Below are 15,499 nucleotides of genomic sequence, written 5' to 3' on the forward strand. Positions count from 1 at the left end.
CAGGGTTTCTCTGTGTAGCTTTGCGCCTTTCTTGGAACTCACTTGGTAGCCCAGGCTGGCCTCAAACTCACAGAGACCCACCTGCCTCTGCCTCCCGAGTGCTGGGATTAAAGGCGTGTGCCACCGTGGACCGGCTTTGTTTTGTTTTTTAATTGAAAATTGACCCCCCCCCTTTTTTTTTGAGACATTAAAGTTTCTCTGTGTAAGAGCCCTGGCTGTCCTGGAGCTCACTCTGTAGACCAGGCTGACCTCGAACTCATAGAGATCTACCTGCCTCTGCCTCCGGAGTCCTGGGCTTAAAGTGTGGTGCCACCACTGCCTGGCTGCAGAGCCCTTTCTCTCTCTCATTAAAACACAACCAGGCATCTAAAAATAAAATAAAGTAAAAACAGACAAATTTTAGGACAAACAACAAACAAAACAGCCAAAGAAAAAGCACAAGAAACAGATGCAGAAACACACACATTCGCACACCCATCAAAATACCTAGATATGCAAAATTGGGAACCACAACAGAGGGACACACACATTTTGTATACTTAACATTCTATATGCATATGGAGCTCATAGGAGGGTTGACTTGAGTTGTGTGTGTGTGTGCGTGTGTGTGTGTATGTGTGTGACTGTCTTGAACCTGTGTGTGTGTGTGCGTGCGTGTGCGCGCGCGTGTGCGTGCGTGTGCGTGTGCGCGTGCGTGTGCGTGTGCGTGTGCGTGTGCGCGTGTGCGTGTGCGTGTGTGTGTGTGTGTGTGTGTGTGTGTGTGTGTGTGTGTGTGTGAGACTGTCTTGAACCTCAGGTCCCTACATAATCATGCACTGCTGTAGGAACCTTCACATTGGAAGGGATTGCTTCATTACAAGTGAGTTTGTCTTGGGAGGAGAAACACTCAAGCTCTCCCTCAAGGCAGCATTTGAGCTGGTGATATGCTCAATGCTGTGATGATGTAAGCAAAAGGTATAATGGACCAGAGGGGAAGGGAGCAAGAGAGGTATTTTTAGGCTCAGGGGACCAAATGGTGCAGACAAGGCTGTTACCATGTAGTTAGGACCTTGGGACACTGGTGCAGGCTAGACATGTCTCAGAGGGTGTCCTGGGTGGGGGTGCAACTGTGTGTCATACCTCAAGGGTACCTTTGAGGCAAGCTGTAGTCCTAACCAGAGTTCTCTGCATATAGGTAAGAACATCAGTGGCAGGTGTTGGCACACGCCTTTAATCCCAGCACTCGGGAGGCAGAGGCAGGTGGATCTTTGTGAGTTCGAGGCCAGGACTACGAAGCAAGTTGCAGGACAATCGGAGCTGTTACACATAGAAACCCTGTCTTAATAAACAAAACAAACAAACAACAACAACAACAAAAAAGTATCAATGGCTCCTGATGGCTTCATGGCTTCTACCATACTAATTGACTTGCCTCTAGCCTAGCTCCCTCTCTGGGCTTCATTTCCTATCAGACTCCAGACTGGACCGTGTGTCATCCGGTATCATCCTTCCTTTCCTGAAAAAGACCCCTGCCCGCTTACCTCTTCCCGATGCCAGCAGTGAGTCCTACCCCATTACATCCAGCACAGGCATGAGTCCACATGATCATTTCTCCTGCACACCTGTGCACGGGTGTCATGCCCAGAGTGACCCTGAAACCTATGATCAGGATGGCTAGCTGTGCCTCAGTGGTGCACAGCTGGATGAAAGGGTCTTGAGTTCCTTGAGTGATCTTTTGGGAGTGATGATGCTGGGAGCCTACTTCCTGGAGAGGGGATGGAGGAGCCACTTAGGGATGGATCTTAGCCCCTCCTTTAGACCTGACCTGGTGCCTTCATTCTTATGCAGAAATGCAAAGTGAAGAGCATAGGCCAGGAGCTTGTCAGATGAAGTGTGCTGTCCTCAGAGGCCTAGGCACTTGTGGGATATGTTGAACAGCTGAGCCCCTAGGGAGAGACAAGCCAGACTCAACCTATGATGTCCCTTTCCCTGCAGTATCACCGTGACATGGTCCCTTGAGTGCTACCTGTGACTCTGGGAGACTGTTGTAGAAGTTCCTTGTAACCTACTTTCCTGGTGGCTGCATTCAGAGGCCAGGAATGTGTGTTTACTTTGTGGAGCCATAAGAGGAGTTGGATACTTTTCCCACATGCATGGATTACTAACTCCATGCATGGTGTGTGTGTGCGCGTGCGCACATAGGTTTTCTTGCTGGTGTGTGCACCTGTCACAGGTCGATGCCAGGTTCTTTTCCTGTCATGTTCCACTTTTGGGGACAGTCTCTCACTGAACTTGTTTCAGCTGGATTGACTTCCCAGCCAGTCCCAGGATTCACCTGTCTCTGTCATCGTCGTTCCCCCCCTCCACGCCCTCCCCCTCCCCCAGCGCTGAGGTTTCCGGTGTGTGCCATCATTCCCAACTCAAGTCCTCGGGCTGACAGAGCATGCGCTTTTCCCACGGAGAAATGCTTACTCTCTGAGACCCATGAACAGCCTCGGTGAAGTGATTGACAGTGGGGACGGCATGGGTGGTCACAAAGCTCTGGTGTTTCCTCCCAGCTTATTAGGACATTCACATGCTAAGAGGGCCCCCAGGTGTTTTGTGGAGGTTTGGGAGAAGCTTGGGCATAGAGGCGGGATTGGGCACTGTTGGCTGAAGTCATTCTCTGGCCCTCCTCTCCTGAGGTCAGGGGTTGGAGCTGAGTGCCCCAACCTTCTAATGAAGGGGCTGGTTTTTCCTGGCAGTCAGCCCCCTCAGTTTGAGCTGTTGAGGCCCCTCTTCTGACAACTCATTGTATCACCAGTCACTGAGGAAACCCCGAGGGCTTTTGAAGCTCTCTCTCTGTGCTAGGCACTGGGACGAATACCAGGATGAGTATGTGTGTCATTTTCTAAGAAACCACAGCACTGTGACATCTTACAAACTGTGATATCCGTGCTCCAGCTTGCTATGGAGGAAGTGTTCTGTGAGTACAGAGAAGGAATTGTCTGGGCTTCCGGGAGGAGGCAGTGCTTAGAAAATGCTGGAGGGTAAACTATGAAGAGATGGGTGCGTGGGTGGCCAGTAAGTGTTCCTTCCAGAAGGATGAGGTAGTGCAGAGGGCCCAGGGGGAATCTGTGGCTGGAAGCTGGGCTCGTTGTGCATTGCTGTTGCCTTCATTTGTACCTTATGGGTGTCTGGGAGGTGTCAGCCACAATGCCTGATGCCTAGCCATGTCCTTCTGGAAGATGGCATGGTCGTGCCCACTTAGACTACAGCACTGGGGAGGTGGCGTGGGTGGATTAGGAGCTAAGGTGGCTGGCCAGTTGGTGCCCTGTGACACACATGCAGGTTAAAAAGAGAGAAGTCACTGTTAGTCTTAGATGACGACCCAGCACCTTCTGAATGAAAAATATGAAGACACGGGGAGAGACCGACTCTTTTGTTGATGTTTTATTAGATAGAAGCCCATGGACAGAACGGGGCCCTGTTAGATTCTATTCACATTCTCTGTGGGCTACATATGTAGCATTCCTTGTTGTTTTTAGGCACCTCTTCTTTTGGTAATCGTCAAACCTGCTATGAGCATTGAGAGTAGATGATGATTTGCGTAGGATGGTGAGGACAGGTCTCTTTTGAGAGGCAAGGGGAATTCCCAGTGTCGCCTTGAATGCCCGCTTCAGTATTTGTATCCTCCATTCCGTCAGATGTGTCCCGAGTGCCGGTGTTTATATCCCATATTTCATTGGCTGTACGATGCTACCCATTGTTAGATAGATGTACCAGTGTTTTCCTGGACCACTGAAACGGAGAGCAGAAGGACCGTTGTTAGCAGGTTGTAAGCCACATTCTGGTTTGTGAGGGGTGGAAACGTGGGAGGGTAGGCGTTAGGACGAAGGGGAGCGTTTATGTGTGTCAGGCAGATGGGAGGTGTTTTGTGGGACTCGGGTGGCTTCTTCAGTGTCTGTCTCAGGAAGAAGAAAGGCCTTTGGCCGTTTCACTAGCATGCGGCAGCTGATTTGGCCTCAGGTTGTTTCTTCAAAGGCCCCTTGCAACTCTGAGCTTCCCTTGAACATGGTGGGCTGCAGCGTCGGGGATGGGCAGTCCCAGGTAACCACCTGGCTTTTTGATCCAGCCGCTTAGGTGAAGGGTGTGGAGCTCTGGACGTCACCAGGAGCTGTGGTCGGGAAGCACAGTGGGTGTGGGTTCTGACAGAGCAGGCCCCGGGTTAGAGTCTAGCTGGGTCCCTCAGTAACTCGGCACTGGTAATGGTGTTCCTGTGCAAACCACTTCGCTCCAGTTTCCCCATGGCAAAGCTACCGATTCCTGCCGTGAACGTTCATGTGAAGAAGGGGAGGAAAGTGTAGGTGCTGCTGGGATTTCATTCCGGAAAGCCTTGCGAGCTCTCCCGTGAACCCCAGTCAGTCCCAGTGCGAACTGCTCCTTCTGTGGCCCACGGTGTGCTCCCCATGTATTGTAATGTGGTGGCTCAGGAGCATTTTCTGCAGAAAGTAACGACTTCTCACTGGGGACTCCTAAGGGCCCCCTGACTGCTGGTCAGGATTCCCCAGCATGAGTAAAGTCAAGACCTGAAACTGGAGGAGCCGGGGGGTTCTGGGGGGTTGGTTGTCTGGAGGCTACGGATGACTTCTATTTTACAGAAAAGGCCAAATGTAGTTCCTTGCTGGAGAATTTTGTCTGGAAAGCCATCCAGGGCATCCAAGCTGCCCGTGTTGGCCGCTCCTTGGTCCTAGAATTTGCTGGCTCTCAGGCCATTTAGAACACGGTGGTCGAGTCCACACTCGGTGGCGTTATGTCGGCATCTCATTCCTTTGGAGAGATTGGCGTACCTGCTGACTGCCAGGCAAATGTGCTAACTGAGAAGCTTCAGACGGCACTGGCGAGAACATAGTGTTTTTACCAGTTCTCCCACCGGCAGGATAGACTGAGCTTGAGTTAATAAATCAGGGAAGTAACACAGGGAATCTGAAGGAGAGCCCTGTGGTGGAGGACAGGAAAAAAGAACTTGTGAGACCAAGGAGGAGAATCCTGGTCGGGGGCAGAGCTACCTGAAGACTGGAGAACTAAGTAGGATCACAGGATGATGTTGAACAGGCGGGGAAGAGGAAATGCACGCAGGAAGATGGACAATGCCCAGCCCTGGGAAAGAGGAGAGAGTGTTCTGAGAAGGCCAAGCTTGTGAGTGGACAGGAGTGACCCTTGCAAGTCCGGCAGGGGGCAGGCTTTGTTAAGGCTCTCGGACCTTGGACGCTGCGCTTTTCTTGAGAACAGTGGGAGCTGCTGAGAAAGAGGATGTTATTTGCCTGTGGAAAGCAGCTCAGGCCGTTCTGGGCAGGCTGGCTCCAGTGTGACTGGAGAGACACTTTGGAAGTTCTTGCATCGTTCAGATCGTGGTGGCACAGCCAGGGTGGAGGGTGCAGAGGTGTGGGACAAGGAGTTTGTGTGGGAGCAGAAACGGTCCGAGCCTGGGGGCTGGAGAGATGACTCGGCAGTTAAGAGCACTGGCTCCTCTTCCAGAGGACTGGGGTTCAAGCCCCATGGCGGCGCACAGCCTTCTCTGACTCCTGTTCCAGGAGTTCCGACGTCCTCTTCTGGCCTCTCTGTAGGCACACCCAAATGGTGTTCAGGCATGCATGTGGACAAAACACTCATACATATAAAATGAAAATAAATAAGCCTTAAAAAGAAAAACCACCCTGCAGTGCCTGTGCTTGAGGTGGCAGTGTGGACGCCCACCAGTGCTCACTGTAGGGAAGTGATGGCTTTTGTAGATAACCCCCTGGACCCGCAGATTCCAGGTCAGCACACAGTGGAAATGTTCTGAAGATTTGCATCTATGCTATGCATACTTTCCTTGCCACTAGTTCCTAATATAGTAACTGTTGATACAACATGGACTTGGTATCAGGCATGATGTAATCTAGAGATGGTTTGAAGTTTATGGGAGGCTGTGAGTCTACTCATATATAGACTTAGGGACTTAAGCTTGTAAGGGGAGATGCTGCAGCCAGTCCCCTGGGGACACCAAGAGACAGGTGTGCTCAAATCAGCACACCTAAAATCAGACAACTTAAAGTCAGTACCTCCAACTGGGACTTGAAACAATTTCTTCAGCAATTATTTTCTGCATATGTATATATTATATATGTGTGCTTGATAGATAATGTATATTATCTATTAATGTTTAATATACCATGTATGAATATAAAAATATAATTATATGGTATGTTAGAGAATTTAAAAAATAATCATTGTGTTTCGGTCTGATATGTCCTAAATAGAAATGTTCCCACTATAACCATAATTAGAGCAGTCTTTACAGCATGTACTTACTTTAGAATGCTGTAATTTTAAAGTCCTTTAATTATAACATAATACATATTTAAAACAACTTCACTATAATTGTAGAGTAATTTAGATGTGTATTTACCAAATTTGATCATACACTCATTTTGCTTTCCTAGGTAGATACCTTATTTTTAAAGCCTATTATTCTTTATTTTCATTAAGTTCTCTGAGAGGAGTTATGTAGCCCAGGCTGGCCTTAAACTCCAGAGCCTCCCACTTCAGCCATCTGAGGGCTAGGATTACAGACCCACACCTTCACAGCTGGAACTGTTATTAATGACAACCAGATGCGTACATTACAACTTGTGACAGGAAGTCAAGATGCAATCTTACCTTAGAATTATAGACACGCTCTTCATGTGTGTTTTATGTGTGTGCATATATGTATGCATGTATGGAGAGGCTCAAGGTTGTCTTCGGGAGTCTTTCTGATTGCTCTTCCATTGTATTTTTTTTTTTTTTTTTTTAAGTAAGACCCATGAGTCAAACCTGGACCTAGTCTCTGCAGTTAGTTTTACGAAGAGCTCACTCAGGATCCTGTCCCTATCTTCTGAGGCTGGAACTAGAGGTGGGCTGCTATGCCCACCCATCATGGAAGTAGCTTATTGGGGATTTGAACTCTGATCTTCTTACTTATGTGACAAGCACTTTAATCACTGAGACATCTCCCCAGTCCTAGTCTGTCATTTTAAAGTTTTTCTTCTGCAGAAGCTGGAGAGCTAAGTCAGCAGAGACCTGGGTTCAGTTCTCAGCACCCACAAAGCAGCTCACACCAACAGTAACTCTAGTTCCAGGGTTTCTGAAGCCCTCCCTCTTCTGTCAGAAATGGGTACTGCATGTGTGTGGTACACCTATACACACAGGCAAAATCCTCACGTACATACAATTAACGTAAACAAATCATCACAGCACGTGGGAGGCAGAGGCAGGTGGATCTCTGTGAGTTTGAGGCCAGCCTGGTCTACAGAGTGAGTTCCAGGACAGCTAGTGCTGTTATACAGAGGAAACTGCCTCAAAAAACCAAAACAATTTAAAAATAAAATAAATCTTTAAAAAAATAAAAATAGAATTTTTCTTGTAATCAAAATATATCAAAGTATGTTTGGTCAAAAATCATAATAACAACAACAAAAAGAGTGCATGGTGGCCCACACCTTTAATCCTAGCACTCAGGAGGCAGAGGCAGGTGGATCGTTGTGAGTTTGAGGCCAGCCTGGTCTACAGAGCAAGTGCTAGGACAGCCAAGACCACACAGAAACCTTGTCTCCAAAAACAAAAACTAATCAACACACAGAGACCTGCTCCCTCTCCCAGCATGCTTCAGCTCCTCCTCCTACCCCCCCCCCCCACTCTCCCACCGATTTCAGAACATTCTAGTCTGCTGTGTTTTGCTGTTAAGACAGCTCAGAAGAGAATGAGCCATTAAGGAAGGGCCCCCACCCACCCTGTGCTGGGCCATGTTGCCCCACAGCCTAGAGAGAGAGAGAGCAGACATTCACAAGCTCCAGAGCTTGGCTGTCATTGAGTTGTATGATGAACATACTCTGCATGCCTGGGTTTGTTTGCACACGTCAGCCTTTCACCAGGACCCGAGAAAACCCGTGCTTGTCATAGCACTGATGGCTCCTGCTTTTCCTCCTTGAGTCAGGCCCCAGCAGGTAGACATCGTGAGGGGGAGTGCTTGCAGCTGTCTGCTAAGTACACTCAAAACCAGTAAGTGCAGGTGACCGGTCGTATGTGTGGCTCTTGCCCCGTTGTGCTGGATGAAGAAATTAAAGATGTGGTAGAGGATTATCTGGAGGGATAGGGAGTGATGAAGTGGAAGGCTAAGTGAATGGGTCCTCAAGAATGTTGGGAATTTTCCACAAAGCAGGTTTCATACACATGGTAACTGTTGGATAATAGCCACTTAAGGTCCTTAGGTACGATGTGTTGTAGACACCTTATGTGCTTTCTTGAGCTAGTGAGGGTCATGTATGTACAAAATTGTGTGTACTGAGCTTACTAAACCCATCCAAAGCATTTTTATGGACTTCGATTGCATATGATTTTTCCCATTATGTACTAATTTAGGTCTTCTGTACAAGTGGCTCTTCCTTACTAAAATATCGCTACTTTTCTCTAGGAATTTTATAACATCTGGAGTTTTACTAAGTTCTATTGAGCTTGTTGGTCCTAATTAAGCTTTCTCACCTCTATGGTCAGGGCATTCTTGCCCGACTTTGTCTTTGAGTCAGATGATGCGTCCCATGTACTGTTTTACGTGTTGCTTGTAAGGGGGCAGGTTGGTAATTGGTCCGGCAGTTGCCTACATGGTCGATGAACTTGTCATTCAACCTGAGACAGCGGACAGAGGATAGACTGTGTAGGCGCTGTCCCTGATGATCCCTGTGACTTCTAAGCTTTGGCCTCCTCTTCAACACAAGCAGTTAGGATAACCCCTAAAGCCTCTTCCCGTTCTATCTGTGTTTAAAATTATGAGACAAATACTTATGGAGCGCTTGCTGTATACACACGTAGCTATCCTGAGGGATATCAGGAAAGGTTAAAACTTTGCTCTGTAGGAGTTTAGAAATTCTTTCTCTGGCTTGGGTGCGGGTAAAGCACATTTGCCTAAAGTTCAGCATGGAAGCGTGAGAGCTGGTTTCTTGTGTGTGACCCCAGTGTCCCCATCAACAGGTCAGAGCTACAGTGGTTGCTCCTCTGGGCTTAATACTGTCTTTACTTAATACTGTCTAGTGCAGCAGGCGACTTCCACAAAAGGCCAAGTATTTTTGGTCTCTGGGCCACACGGGCAGCTAGAGAAGTTGCAGACGGCATGTAAGTGAGTGGATATGGCTGTGTTCTAATAACACAGGTTCTTATTTACACAGATAGCTATTCCAGTTCCAGAGTTGTTTAATTGTTTAATATACTCTGTCTGAAACTGTCAGAGGTTGTCTGGATAACGAGGGTCTGGTGGTGTGGCCAGATAAGTAAATAGTACAGGCTCTGCTCCGTGTAACTTCGTCCTTGATGTTGTCACCAGCAAAGACCTAACTGTAGAAATCTGGCTGCCAGGCTCCTTCTGCCCTGAAGACATTGGAGCTTTAGACTAGGGAGTTAGATGAGCTGCCAAGGATTCCTAGGCCCCGGGGCCAGGAGCTGAAGAACCTACCTTTGTCTTTAGGGACTGAGACTTCTGCCCAAACAGGCTTTTTGATTGGGATGGACCTGACAGAGCCTGCCTGTGTCCGTTTTTGGAAACACCCCTAGCCTCTCACCTAGCTCCCATCCCTAGCCTTTTTCAGAGCCTCTAAAGAAAAGAATGCTGTTGCTGTGGTTCCCGAGGGTTTACTGGCCCTGGGCTCTGCAGGGTTGCACAAGGCAGAGATGCAAGCCAGGAAGTCATCCCAGGAGATGCTCCTCGCTCGTCACAGATAAGCCAGATAAACACGGCCCTGCAAACCTTAGAAACTGGAAGGAGATGCTCCTAGAAAACCAACCATTTTCAGTCTTATGGGAGCCACGAACAAGTAATGGTTTTAAGTCCTGGAAGAGGGGTGCCTTCACCTCTAAGAAGGACTTCAGAGAAGAGATTTTTTCCCCCTAGAAGCTGGCGTTTCAGCGAGGTGACCTTGTGGCTTTGTTTTGTTCCCAGGGAGAGGTGACATCCAGCCTCAGTTGGACAGCGCTCTCCAGGACGTCAACGATAAGTATCTGCTCTTGGAAGAAACAGAGAAGCAGGCCGTGCGCAAAGCGCTGATCGAAGAGCGTGGCCGGTTCTGTGCTTTCATCTCTATGCTGCGGCCAGTGATTGTAAGTTGATGGAAACCTCGAGAAGGCTTGAACTGTGCCATGTGGAGGGCCTTTCCTTCTTGGTTTATGCATCTACCAGCGCGTCATTGGCCACCTCCTGCTGTCAGGAGTCACAGTGGTGGAGTCACGGCCTCACACCACAGATTCTAATCAAGGTGCTGATGTCCATGTTGCTAAGAACTCCTCAGTCACAGTTCTTAGCAACACATGTCCTACTTCTACTCAGTTGAGGTCTGACGTATCTGGGCATGGTGACATGAGCCTGTGATCCCAGCACTTTGGAGGCTGATACCAGAGGAGCCTGTGAATTTCAGACAAGCCTGGGTTATAGAGTAAGTTCTAGGCTACCTAGAGCTACGGAGCCAGCCTAGAGCGACGGAGCCAGCCTAGAGCTACAGAGTGAGCCTTGGTCTTGACATTCCTCCTGCCTCTCCCCCATCTCACAAAAATGAAAAAGAAGGCCCGTTGAAAGATTCTTAAAGTGGAGTTCCAGGTCAGCAGCAGCAACTGTCAACTAGATAGGAAAATTCTGTGGCCCACTCTAGACTCACTGTATCTAAAACTCTAAGCCTGGGCCCATGCATCTGCCTCAAGCACCAGGAAGCACCTCAGTTGATCTCTCTCTCTCTCTTTTCTCCCTTCCTCCCCCTCTTTCTTCCTCTCTCTTGGTTTTTTTTTTTTTGTTTGTTTGTTTGTTTTGTTTTTTTTGAGACAGGGTTTCTCTGTGTAGCTTTGCGCCTTTCCTGGAACTCACTTGGTAGCCCAGGCTGGCCTCGAACTCACAGAGCTCTGCCTGCCCCTGCCTCCTGAGCGCTGGGATTGAAGGTGGGCGCCACCGCTCCCGGTGAGTTCTCACTTTAAATCATGTAGACCATGTGGCTGCCGCCGCTGAGTTTGCAGGAGCCCGTCTTGGCTGCCTGAAGGCGCCGGTGCGCCTCCTCCCACCCTGGCAGAAAGCTCAGATTTGAGGTGTCCCCTGACCTGAACTGGGCCCACGGTTCCTGCTGGCCCTGGGGAAGGTGACTGAAATGGTTGCAGACCTTGCTTTATTCCCATTTGCCCGTTATTTACTGAGATGGGCCAGGGGACAAGGAAGGAGGACAGGTAGTGCTGTTTAACACTTGTACTGTCATAAACACCTGGACCCAGATGTCCCTAAAGCATGTCAGTCATCAAGGGCTACCATGGAAGGAGCCCCTGGAAACACATGGACAGACCATCCGACTCAACAGACCTGGAAGTGTGAGGATGCTCTGCGTCCCTCCACTGTCCCCAGCACACAGGTCACCCCGACTGCCTTTCCCTTTTCTCTTTCTAAAAAGAAGGTATGCATGTCACCTTCAGCTTAGATTCCTACCTCAGATGCCTTTCATGAAAGGTTAAAGGTCATGCTGTGACCCAGACGAAAGGGCTTGCAGTAAGACGACGAGGGAAACCACACGATGATGTGCACAAAATTGCCTCCCTTTAGGAGGAAGAGATCTCCATGTTGGGGGAAATTACCCACCTTCAGACCATATCGGAGGACCTGAAGAGCCTGACCATGGACCCTCACAAACTGCCCTCCTCCAGTGAACAGGTAGGAGCTGTGAACCAGGCGGTCAGGGACAAATCGAAGATGGGATTCAGGACACTTGGCCATGTTTACATCCCTGTGTGAGCCGCCTTAGTTCATCTTCACTAAGATGCTGAGGGAGTGAGAGGAGGCGGCACTTAACCCAGGCCTCCTCTCTCATAAGTGATGAGACTAAGATTTGAGTCAGGTAATTGATGGCCAGATCCTATGCTCATCCACTCTGTAGGCACGAACTATCCCAGGCACCTGACATCATGTGATTCTGTTGTCATGATTTGTAGTTCTCTCTGGAGCTAATCGAGTCATTCATGGGAACCTTTCCCATCTGGGGACAAGATGACATATTTATTTTAAAATGTGTTAGTCCTTTGATGTGTGTGACATTAATACTGTGTCAAGTGGGAAGAGACATGTTGGGGGAACAAAAGATGAATCACAGGCTGCTTTGAGCCCTGGGCATGCAGGTGTCTGCTTGGACAGTCGGCACAGAAAGACACATGTGGAAGCTTTTTGGTCCTCTGTCTATGAGATTTTTCTATTAAACTAGAGTATGCGTTGACTCAGTGAGTAGACATTAGTGGAGGACCTCTTAAAGTGAGCGAGACACTCAATAGCTCTTTGTCGCAAGGGAGACACCCAGAAATAATTGTGATAGGATTGGCTTCCTCTTGGTTCTGTGAGGTTGTTCTAGCCTTGGCCAAAGAGGGACAAGTGGTTATTGAACATCATCAAGTGGTTGAACTGCGGTCCACTGGCCCCTAAACCATTATTGTCTTAATGGAGCTGCAGGATGAAAACGCAGCTGATTTCAGCCTGTGGTAAAAATAGCTTTTAGAAAGAGTTGTTAACCCGTCGCCGTAATGATCTTTTCCTCCTGGTGTTTCATGGTTTTCCTCTTCTAACGCCTCCCCCTCCCCGTTAACTCTCCTCTTTTGCTTGTCTCTGAAGGACTGTGACGTTGCAGGAGAGGGCGCATGGCCCCTCAGTTAAAACATGCATTTTTCTCCTTTAATTCTACCCCCGTGACGGGGGCATTCTCATTTCCCCGTGCGTGCGGAGATGTGTGGGTGCAGCCCCCCTCCTCTGGCCCTCACCCAGCTGCTCTGTCCCTTCAGGTGATTTTGGACTTGAAAGGTTCTGATTACAGTTGGTCGTATCAGACGCCACCCTCTTCACCCAGCACGACCATGTCCAGAAAGTCAAGTGTCTGCAGGTGAGTGAAGCCCCGGCTCTCCCCATGCTTTCCAAGACATCTCGGTGAACGGGACCAAGAGCCAGGCCTTGTCTCCCAAAGGGGCCCATTTGGAACAGGGTGTAGTAAGGTGAAGAATGTTTGCATTTTTTAGTCTGTCTGTCTGTTCCCCCACCTCCCCCAAGTGTTCTGTCAGCAAGCCCAAAGTTGATTTTTTTTCTTTTTTGAGAAGTTAACCCAGCAAGAGCTGAGACAAAAGCCACAGTGGCTTCTGGCCATGTTTCACCCACATTTCTGTAGTCTTAAGGTCCGTGCAGTTTTTGTTGGGCGTTGTTCCCCGCACCCCACCCCCACCCCCACCCAATGCCAAGTCACACCGTCACTCATGGAAATACAGAATCATCTGGGGACCATTGCGTAGTTTCACGAGGCAGCCGCTCTTGGCCCACTTGGGAAATGTTTATTTTGCTCTTGAACGGTAGAAGCATCCTCAGCCATCACTTCCTGCCTGGGTACTGCGGTACTGCACCTGCTGCCAACCATTTGACTTGACTTTGCAAAGCCAAAGGGATGTGAGGTAGCCCGAAGAGGAAGGAGCAGGGATCTCTCGGCTCGGTTTGTCGTGAGATGTCACCCAGCATTCTGCCGGGTTTCATTTCACCCCGGAGCTTGTCTGGTATACGTGGCAGGCAGTTCTGGTCAAGAGGCTGTATCCTGATGTCTTCCCCAAAGATGTTGCTTGCTTGCTTTCCTGTCACCTTTCACGGGCTCTGTGTTAGTGTGAGACAGGACAGTGGTTTTTTTCTTTCAGTAGCGCAGCGAGGTTCGTCTCATTAGTGTAGAATGAGCTGCACACTGCCTCCCCCTCTGCGTAGCCTTATTCAGTTGACTGACAGGAGCTGACGAGAGTCAGTCACGCTCCCCTGTGTCTGACAGGTCATCCATTGCAAGTCACCCTAGCACAGGACAGCCGCATTGTGTCTGTGTTCCCCTAATGCATCAGTTTCAAATCAGAAACCACAAGTTTGCAAACCCCGAGACTTCCCCAAGGCTTGATTGACCGCTTTGTACCCCAGGTGTCTCTGTAACCACCCTTCACATTTTAGCTCTGCTTGCCTGGAACCCGGGACTCTCCTCAGTGTTTCTGGTTTTCATAGGAGCATGGACGTTCTTACTAGTGAACAGAATACAAGCAGAGCACCTCAAGGGTGGGAGCCATTGTTCTCCTTCCTCCTGGCTGGTTCACATCTTCATTCTAAGATGTGAGCCGCTTGGCGTTGATCCGCCCTCCTCACAGAAAGCTGCCTATGCCGTGACACCCAGCCCACAGATAGTTCAGCAGAGAAACACCCCTGAAGGAGTCCAGCCAGTAGTCAGCTCACCAGCTCTGTTAATAAAATAAACTAAAATGCTTGCACTCGGTCCTACCAAGTTGATTTGCTGATGTGCTTTGGCAGGGTGGATGGAATCCACCTTAGATGGAATCAGCTTAGGGTGTCGGCCAGTGCGGTTTGGCTGTGTGTGGTCTCTGGTCATCCATCCAGGTGGTCCATCCCGGGATGTGAGACCAGGTCACGTGTTATGGACTTAGTAGGTTCTGCTCCAGGGTCATGGTTACCACAGGCAGATGAGATCTCTCTCTCTCTCTGTCTCTCTGTCTCTCTGTCTCTCTCTCTCTCTCTCTCTCTCTCTCACACACACACACACACACACACACACCCGTCTTCCTTTATATCACAAGTGTTCGTCCCCCAGCTTTGTTGATAAGTGGCATATAGTGGAGTTGGGCCTCGTTGGCTTTTTTTTTTTTTTCCAGCTACAGGCTTGTACATTAAGACTGTCACAGTATACCCTTAGAGACCTGAGACCTAGATCTCTTACTGTTCACCTAAAAAAGCCTTTCATTTACCAGCCCGATTTGTCTTTGACAGCACGTCCTGGGGATTGTACTGCTTCTCCAGGGTAGGAGGCTGATGATGTTCTCTGTGCTTTTCTCCACTCTGCCCCTTGCTGTCCATTGCCCTCCTCACCCCTTCCCGCTCTCCTCCGTGCCCTGCCCCTCCGCTTGCCCCTTACAGCAGCCTGAACAGCGTCAACAGCAGCGACTCCCGGTCCAGCGGTTCCCATTCCCATTCCCCCAGCTCGCATTACCGCTACCGCAGCTCCAACCTGGCCCAGCAGGCACCCGTGAGGCTGTCCAGCGTGTCCTCCCATGACTCAGGATTCATCTCCCAGGACGCCTTCCAGTCCAAGTCACCGTCCCCCATGCCACCTGAAGCGGCCAACCAGGTAAGGATGCCCTTGACCCAAAGAGCAGCAGGCACCCAGGGTGTTGTGGCCACTGTGGAGGGGTTGGAGCCGAGTCCTTGTCTTTTAAGATATTTTCCAAAGGGAGAGATGGATGCTCTTAAGTTGGGCTGGAAGCCTTTCTCAACATCCAGTAGTAGTTAAAATACCATGTTGGTTTGGCAAGCTATTGCATGTAAATAGACAGCCCCAACGAGACTGGACTTTCTCTTGCATCCCTGTGAGTGTCCAGTCTGGTGTGATATTATGATCCACAATGGGGACACCCTCTTCACAGCGTCTCCCCAATGGCAGAGACC

General features: G+C 49.3%; 1 protein-coding gene across 31 annotated transcripts in view; it reads left to right on the forward strand.

The window, feature by feature from the left end:
• Mtss1 (MTSS I-BAR domain containing 1) overlaps positions 1-15,499 on the forward strand; it is a 151,087-nt gene that overhangs the window by 125,184 nt on the left and 10,404 nt on the right. For 24 of the 31 annotated variants that reach the window (XM_016008938.3, XM_076555724.1, XM_016008943.3 and 21 more), the window contains 4 exons: positions 9,968-10,125; positions 11,597-11,704; positions 12,817-12,914; positions 14,972-15,182. In XM_016008938.3, coding sequence (XP_015864424.1) covers positions 9,968-10,125; positions 11,597-11,704; positions 12,817-12,914; positions 14,972-15,182 — 575 coding nt within the window. The remainder of the gene's footprint in view (positions 1-9,967; positions 10,126-11,596; positions 11,705-12,816; positions 12,915-14,971; positions 15,183-15,499) is intronic. The other 7 variants (XM_076555734.1, XM_076555729.1, XM_076555736.1 and 4 more) reach the window with 1 other exon arrangement.

The sequence above is a fragment of the Peromyscus maniculatus genome, chromosome 20, assembly GCF_049852395.1.
Source record: "Peromyscus maniculatus bairdii isolate BWxNUB_F1_BW_parent chromosome 20, HU_Pman_BW_mat_3.1, whole genome shotgun sequence".
Taxonomy (NCBI): Eukaryota; Metazoa; Chordata; class Mammalia; order Rodentia; family Cricetidae; genus Peromyscus; species Peromyscus maniculatus.